General features: G+C 49.1%; 1 protein-coding gene across 1 annotated transcript in view; it reads right to left on the reverse strand.

Moving 5' to 3' along the window:
* Positions 1 to 3248: 3248 nt before the first annotated feature.
* LOC112073841 (YLP motif-containing protein 1) overlaps positions 3249 to 8804 on the reverse strand; it is a 14692-nt gene continuing 9136 nt past the window's right edge. Inside the window, 4 exon segments of the mRNA XM_070440299.1 lie at positions 3249 to 4886; positions 4889 to 5080; positions 5173 to 6020; positions 6250 to 6893. Coding sequence (XP_070296400.1) covers positions 3274 to 4886; positions 4889 to 5080; positions 5173 to 6020; positions 6250 to 6893 — 3297 coding nt within the window. The 3' untranslated portion in view covers positions 3249 to 3273.

Genomic DNA, 8804 nt, shown 5'->3' on the forward strand with positions numbered 1-8804 from the left:
CCACGTGTGTTGTGTGTAAGGTAGTAGTTGTGGAATTATTAGGTCTAATTACTTGTTGGTATTTACTGCATGTCGGAACTAGAAGCAGCAAGCATTTCACGCCGTACACTCGCATAACATCTGCTAACCATGTGTATGTGACTAATAAAATTTTATTTGATTTGACTTGAATAAAGAGCTTAAAGAAAATACACAAAACTGTAATATGTCAAACAAATGTCTATAGATTACCGAAGCTAAATCTATATGTAAATGTCAAACAGTTCAATTCTATATTTTTGTCAAATATATTAAATGATTTAGTAATATTTATTTTCAACAAGGTGTGTTGTTACCTGCAGGGCACTCCGGACCTCAGGGTATCTCCAGCCCCAGTAGCCCGCAGGGAGCTCCGGTCTTTGGGTCAGACATGATGGATAGGGCCTCTCCCTCGGTCAAATTCTCCTGCATCTTCTCTGTTCAGAGTACCAGAAGAAACAGACCTATATTGTATTTAAAGTGCTGTGTGATCATTGCATTGCAGTTACAGAGAGCCTGGAATCCAGAACCTATTTTGTGCTGACATGTCTCCGTGTACTCCAAACATGGTATCACAAAAGGTGCGATGAGTGATGATAGCACAAACAGACTCAGGCTACAGACAGAAGTCTCTCACAGAAAAAACATTGGCTGAAAAAAGGCATTTCAATATTCGTTGCACAAAAAATTACACTTTATTCAATGCAATGATAATAGTGAAGACATCAAACTAGCACAGGGTCATCAGAGAGTCTACGCACAAAAAGAACTTTAACACATTTTTTGTTATACATGATTCCATATGGTTATTTCATATTTGCTTGTTTCACTATTATTCTACAATCGAAAATAAAAAATAAGAAAAACAAAAAATATTAGACCTTCACTTTCCCACATTTTGTTAGTTACAGCCTTATTCTAAAATGGATTCAATTGTTTTCCCCCCCTCATCAATCTAACACAATACCCCATAATGACATCACAATACCCCATGAACCCCATATATGACGAAGCAAAAACAGGGTTTTAGAAATGATTGAATAAAAAAAATAGAAATACCCAAAATGTCCTACTTGAGTAAAAGTAGTTAACCTTAATAGGAAATGACTCAAGTAAAAGTCACCAGTAAATATACTACAAGTAAAAGTCTAAAAGTATATGTTTAAATATACTTAAGTATCAAAGAAAATGTAATTGATAAAATGTACTTAAGTATCAAAAGTACAAGGATAATAATTTTCCATTCCATATATTAAAGCAAACCAGAACACTACATTTTCTAGTAAAAAAAAAAAAAGCTATTTAGGATAGTCCAGAGGCATCCCCCAGTCAAAAGATCATTTACACATGAAGCCATGTTTAGTGAGTCGCCAGATCAGAGCAGTAGGGATGACCAGGGGTTCTCTTGATAAGTGGGTGAAAGTAGACATTTTTCCTGTCCTGCTAAGCCTTCAAAATTGTTACAAATACGTTGGTGACAGGGAAAATGTTAAGGAGTAAAAAGTACATTATTTTCTTTAAGGAATGTAGTGAAGTAAAATGTTTCCAAAATATGAATAGTAAAGAAAGTAAAATACCCAAGAAAACTACTTAAGATAACTGTCAGGTTAATTCTTAAGTACTTTACACCAATGGAAAAGCTCCTTCCTTAAGTATTCAGACCCTTTGCTTGAGACGCTGAAATTGAGCTGGTGCATTTCTGTTTCCAACTGATCACCCTGAGATGTTCTACACTTGATTGGAGTCCACCTGTGGTAAATTCAATGTTGATACTGTATATAAGGTCCCCAAGTTGACAGTGCATGTCAGAGCAAAACAAGCCATGAGTTCGAAGAATGTCCGTAGAGCTCGCAAGACAGGATTGTGTCAGTTCACAGATCTGGGAAGGGTACAAAAAAATAATTCTGCAGCATTGAAGGTCCCCAAGAACACATGTCCTCCATCATTCTTAAATGGAAGAGTTTGGAACACCAAGACCTCCTAGAGCTGGCGCCCCGGCAAAACTGAAGCAATCGGGGGAGAAGGGCCTTGGTCAGGAGGTGACCAGGAAAACTTCCAGAAGGACAACCATCTCTGCAGCACTCCACCAATCAGGCTTTATGTTAGAGTGGCAGAAGGAAGCCACTCCTCAGAAAAGGCACATGACAGCCCGCTTGGAGTTTGCCAAAAGGCACCTTAAAGACTCTCAGACCATGAGAAACAAGACTCTCTGGTCTGATGAAACCATAGATTGAACTCTTTGGCCTGAATGCAAGGGTCACGTCTGGAGGAAACCTGGCACCATCCACGGTAAGCATGTGCGTGGCCGTCATATGCTGTTGGGATTTTTTTCAGCGCAGGAACTGGGAGACTAGTCAGGATCGAGGGTAAGAATGAACGGAACAAAGTAAAGAGAGATCATGATGAAAACCTGCTCCATAGAGCTCAGGACATCAGACTGGGTCGAAGGTTCACCTTCAACAGACAACAACCCTAAGCACACAAGCTAAGACAAACGCAGGAGTTGCTTCAGGACAAGTCTCTGAGTGGCCCAGCCAGAGCCCGGAGTTGAACCCGATCGAACATCTCTGGAGACCTGAAAATATCAGTGCAGCGACACTCCCCATCCAACCTGACAGGAGTTAAGAGGATCTGCAGAGAGGAAATGGGAGAAACTCCCCAAATACAGTGTGCCAAGCTTGTAGCGCATCATACCCAAGAAAGACTCAACTGTATCTAAGAAAAATCTTATGATAATTGCTGCCAAAGGTGCTTCAACAAAGTACTGAGAAAGTGTCTGATAATTATGTAAATGTGATATTGCAGGTACAGTTTTATACATTTTTCAAAAATATCTTAAACTGTTTTTGCTTGTCATTATGGGGTATTGGGATTGGGTTGTATGTCATTATGGGTATTGTGTGTAGATTGATGAAGTTTAAAAAATAATAATAATTGAATCCATTTTAGAACAAGGCTGTAACGTAACAAAATGTGGGAAAAGTCAAGGGATCTGAATACTTTCCAAATGTAATGTATAGTTTGATATATATTGTGGTCATTCAAAAATTACAAGGTTTCACCAAGACATTTTCTATCTTAGGGGCAACCCCTTTCCATACATACATATCTCTAAGMGTTGGGGGTCAATTCCATTTCAATTCCAGGCAATTACAAAAGTAAACCAAATTGCAATTCCACATTTTCCTAATTGAAAAGCATTGAAGAGAATTGGAATGTACTTCCCGAATTGAACCCGACCCAGAGGTCTCTAGTTTACCTGATAAGCTTCAGCTCATGGGCAGCTTTCAGGATGATCTCATGTTGTCGTTGTGACAYAGCCAGTATGCCCGGTCCAGTTCCCTGTGAGGCTGGTTCRGAGGAACTGTCTGGTCCAGTACTGGGAGGAGCAAGGGCCTGGGAAGTTGTGGGTGGAGGGATACCTAGATCTGATCTAGGTGGTTCGGCTCGCCCGTCGTAATGGAGCCTATGCTCCTCAAAGTCTGGGGGGTAGTTTCTCTCCGGAAGGGGTGGTCTTGATCTCTCCCACTCTGAAGGGGGCAAGTAGGGGGTTTCATCGTGCCGGTAAGGAGGGTCGTCCGGGTAGTCGCGACTTGGTAGCTTGCCTCCTCTTCCGTGCTCTTCTCCCTCGTAGGCATATGGAGGACGGTCTCTGTCTCCCTCGTAGGAGTATGGAGGACGGTCTCTGTCTCCCTCGTAGGCGTATGGAGYACGATCTCGGTCTCCCTCGTAGGCGTATGGAGGACGGTCTTGGTCCCTTTCATCAGTCCACTCGTCCTCTCTGAAGCGGCCTGGGGGAGGGTAGGGAGGGTAGTCTCTCTCTGGTAGTGGTCCTCCTCTCTCCCTGTCCCATTCCCCACCACGAGGAGGCTGTTCATGGGGATAAAACTCCTCCTCACGCTCGTATTCATGTGGCGGGCGGTTCGGCCAGTCACGTGGTGGTAGCGGTCTTCCATACCCGTCATCATCAGGACCACCAAACTCCTCCCCGTACCCGTCGTGGGGGTACCCCTCCATCTCCTCGTGTGGGTGAGGTGGTTGCTGCATCATGCCCCGGCCCCTGCCCATCGGGGCTCCCCGAGGGCCCATCGGACGCCTCCTCATCCCCCCTCGCTCCATCATCATCTCAAGGGGACCTCTTGACCCGACTCTGCCGTGGTTGGGGAGTCTTCCTGGGCCCGGGGGCCAGCCAAGGTCCCTATCCATGTCGTGGTATGGAGGATCACCAGGCCCCATCATATCTCTGTCCATCATCTCTCTAGGCGGAGGAGGCCGCCCCCTCATGTCTCGCTCCATCATATCGTGGTGTATGGTCGGCCCTCGGGYGTTGTAGTCCCGATGCAGCGGGGGTCCCAGAGGGTCCATGTCATCGTCAGGCCCCATGGGGGATCCTAGAGGGTCATGGGGGTCCATGGCTCCGTGAGGAGGAGGAAGGGGGCGTCTGGGACCCCCCTGGTGCATGAAGCCGGGCCTGCCTCGTGGGGGGCGACCACGCCCAGGGGGGAAGGGGGCTCGGGGGCCTCCTCTCATGCCATGAGGAGGGGGCCTCCGGTCCATCCAGTAGGGATCTCCTTCCTCTCCCCAGTACTCTGGAGGTGGGGGGTCTGCTTCCTCCCAGTGGTGCCCGTCTAGAGGCTCTCCTCTCCCCATAGGGGGACCTCCTCTTCCCTTGCGTTTCTAGTAGTCCTCTGGAGGGTAGTAGTGCTCTTCAGGGACCCACATCTCCTCTTCAGGCAGAGGAGGACCTTCAGGTTTCTCCAGTGAAGGGTCCTGCTGCCAGTCCTCCTCCGGTCCTCCATGTTGTGATCTCATCTCTTCATGTGGAGGTCTGTAGTCGTAAGGAACCCCCTCCATGTCGTCCTCCGTCCCCCACCTCCCAGGGTGATAGTGTTGGGACTGAAGTCTGGGATACCGGGCTGTTTACCTCCACGTCCCCTCAGACCACCTCTTCCTCCTCGCCCCCGCATCCCTCCACCCGCCTCCCCTCGTCCTCTACCTCCCACATCCCTCCATTCCACCTCCCCTCGTCCTCTACCTCCCATCATCCCTCCACCCGCCTCCCCTCGTCCTCTACCTCCCATCATCCCTCCACCCCGCCTCCCCTCGGTCCTCTAACTCCCATCATCCCCCCATCCACCTCCCCTCGTCCTCTACCTCCCCTCATCCCTCCATCTGCCTCCCCTCGACCTCTACCTCCCCTCATCCCTAAATCCACCTCCCCTCTTCCTCTGACAGACCCTAGCAGCTGGCCACGTCCCCCTCTACCACGTCCCATGGGCCCCGGAGGACCAGGAGGTTGGTTGGTCATTGAGTCTGTCTTCGAAGGCTCCGGTCCGTGGGGCTTCGGCCCCGGTGGTCCCTGAGGCCTGTTATTGACATTATTCTTCAATGGCCCATCCGGTTCACCTGGTTTGAAAGCGGTCTTGGCGGGGGAAGCGGTTTTCGGGGACACAGAGGCGTCGGTAGACACATGGGACTTGGCACCGGCGGGACCAGTAGGGCTCACCTTCTCCATGTTGGCGGTGGATCCCTTACTAGCAGCAGCAGCGTCAGCCTCTGCCTTCGTCTGAGGGATGGGGTCCTTGTGGACGAAGAAGCCGTCCAGTGAGTCCAACATGTCCTCTGACATATCCTCCGGTTCTGCTCCTGGTTTCGCTGGCCCGGTAGGTTTATTACCAGGAGGCTTGGATCCCGCTGGCGTCTCAGTCTTACCCTGTGGTGGTTGTGTGTCTTTACCCGTGTCTGGTTTAGGKTGTGGGCCTATATGGGGYACTGGGGGACCAGGTGGTCTTTCAAAGCGGCCAGGGGGGCTCTGTCTCGGGGGCTGGTCGAACCGGGACCCCTGCTGCCCAAATCGAGGCCCTGGTCCTCTGGGGCCAGGCTGGTCGAACCTCTGGCGCTGCTCGTTGAACCTGGAGCCTGGTGGAGCATTAAACCTCTGCTGTTGACCAGAGTGCTGCTGCTGGTCAAACAGCGGGCCGTTCCCTCTCGGACCATCAAACCTTGAAAAGAAAGCAAATCACATGAATGTCTGTCAACAGCCTGTTTTCGGAAATTGCAACGTTTAAAAAAACAAACATTGTCCAAGCCACAACTATTTTCATTTATTAATTTAACCCCCAGATTGTCATGTTCAGGTACAAACAACATCTCTCTGGTCAAGAGGGTAGCCCCCAAGAGAATAACATTCACACAGTTTGAATATCATTATGTCATGAATACACAAGTTACCTTGGTCCTCTGAGGCTTTGGTAGGGTGGAGGCTGTCCTGGTGGTGGAACTGGTGGTCTGGCCGCCCCTCTCCCTCCTGGGCCTGCCACTCCTGGGCCTCTCCCTCCTGGGCCTGCCCCACATGGGCCCGTCCCTCCTGGGCCTGCCACTCCTGGGCCTCTCCCTCCTGGGCCTGCCCCACCTGGGCCCGTCCCTCCTGGGCCTCTCCCTCCTGGGCCCGCCCCACCTGGGCCCGCCCCTCCTGGGCCCGCCCCTCCTGGGCCTGCCCCTCCTGGGCCTCTCCCTGGAGGTCCAGACAGGTTGCACTGCTCTGCCTGAGGCCCTTGGTGTGGTTCTCCTGTGGGGGTTCCCATGAGTTGGGCGTTTGAGGGGCCTTGCTGCCCTGGTCGAGGGCCCTGCGACATGGATCCAGAGGTGGACGAGGGCTGGCTACCTGGCTGAGACGGCATGGACGGGCTCGCCATGTGACCTTGTTGAATCTGCGAGTCCGGTCCAGGGTGTGGGTACTGACCATAATGGTTCCCGTACCCTCCACTACCATACTGGTCACTACTACTGTATTGATCAGCGCCGTACTGTCCACCGCCACCGCCGCCGCCGCCTCCGTACTGTTGCTGCATGGCTCGCAGGGTGGTGACCCTCTCCTGCAACGAATCAATCAAATTTATGAAGCCTCTTTTGCACATCATGCAGCACCTTTACATGAAGCTGCCTGGGGATGTATTCAGCAACGTAAAAACACTTCAGAACGCTACAGATAGAAACACAATGACTACAGCTGAATCTAGTCCCTTATTGTATGCGACAGATGACCATATCTAAAAAGGTCCTGTAACATTATATCCTACTGAACAGGCCCCCCGAGGGGAGGCCTCTCCTCTTCAGGCTGTACTGTACCTGTAGGTGTGCTGAGGTGGAGTTTGTCAGGCTGTACTGTACCTGTAGGTGTGCGTGTGTGAGTGAGTTGTCAGGCTGTTACCTGTAGGTGTGCTGGTGGAGTTTGTTAGGCTGTACCTGTAGGTGTGCTGAGTGGAGTTGTCAGGCTGTACTGTACCTGTAGGTGTGCTGAGGTGGAGTTTGTCAGGCTGTACCTGTAGGTGTGCTGAGGTGGAGTTTGTTCAGGCTGTACTGTACCTGTAGTGTGCTGAGGTGGAGTTTGTCAGGCTGTACCTGTAGGTGTGCTGAGGTGGAGTTTGTTAGGCTGTACCTGTAGGTGTGCTGAGGTGGATTGTCAGTCTGTACCTGTAGGTGGCGAGTGGATTTGTAGGCTGCTGTACCTGTAGGTTCTGAGGTGGAGTTTGTCAGGCTGTACTGTACCTGTAGGTGTGCTGAGGTGGAGTTTGTCAGGCTGTTTACCTGTAGGTGTGCTGAGGTGGAGTTGTCAGGCTGTACTGTACCTGTAGTGTGCTGAGGTGGAGTTTGTTCAGGCTGTCTGTACCTGTGAAACTCAAACTGTCAAACTACAGGTATGCTGATAGGTAAAGTGACAGAAGTTCATGTCAGGTAGCCATACGACAGTAAGTTACCTCAACAAACCTTGACTGTACGTGACAATAGGTACAGTGAAATATAGACATAAGTACAGTAGTGACAAACTATAGTAGATACAGTACGTTTGAGCATAGAGAAGTAAGAGTTATGTCAAGCTGCCTTATGATAAGTATGTGCAGTAAGTGAGAGAATCAGTGAGCATTAACATATGTGCAGTAGCAGTTACTTGAAGAGAACTTATGTGAGGTGAGAAAGTATTAGTTGAGGTCAGTTGGAACTGAAGATTGTCTGAAGGATGGAAGTTTTTAAAGGCTTGTACCTGTACGGTATTACTGAGAGGTGAGATCTAGTCCATGGCACTATATACCTTATAAGGTTACTAGAGTTTGGATATTATGTATCTTAGGACTAGACATTAACAGTACAGTACAGTGAAGAAGGAGAATGGTACCTTTAGTGCTGCTGAGGGGTGTCCGAGATAAGAAGTGTTCTGTTCTAGAGGATCTTGTAACTCTATTATGAGTTTGCTTCGAGATGTAAGTAGGGTCTTTTATATCAGTTTACTAACTTATGTGGTTGTGTAGCTTGTGTAGGGGTGTTACTGGTAACTTGTTTTAACAGTTTGACCTGTAGTTGCTAAAGTAAGGGGAGTTGTTACTATAAGTAACTGGTTGCAGGTGTGAGTTGTATGATGGAGTTTTCATACACTAAGTTATTGTGCAAATGAATTGTTGAGGAAGGAAGTCAACATGAGATGAGAAGTACGAGGTGTGCTGAGGTGGAGTTTGTTAGGCGTGTACCTGTAGGGGCTGAGTGGAGGTCTGTTAGGCTTACCTAGTAAAAGGGTGTGCATGAGGTGGAGTTTGTCAGGCTGTACCTGTAGTTGTGGAGGTTGAGTTTGTCAGCTGTAACCTGTAGGTGTTGCTGAGGTGGAGTCTGTTAGCTGTACCGTGTAGTGTTGCTAGATGGAAGGTTGTCAGCTGTACCTGTAGTGTGCTGAGTGGATAGTCTGTTAGGCTGACCTGTAGGTGTGCTGAGTGGAGTTTGTCAAGGCTGCTACCGTT

Source organism: Salvelinus sp. IW2-2015, unplaced genomic scaffold, assembly GCF_002910315.2.
Source record: "Salvelinus sp. IW2-2015 unplaced genomic scaffold, ASM291031v2 Un_scaffold2389, whole genome shotgun sequence".
NCBI classification, from domain to species: domain Eukaryota; kingdom Metazoa; phylum Chordata; class Actinopteri; order Salmoniformes; family Salmonidae; genus Salvelinus; species Salvelinus sp. IW2-2015.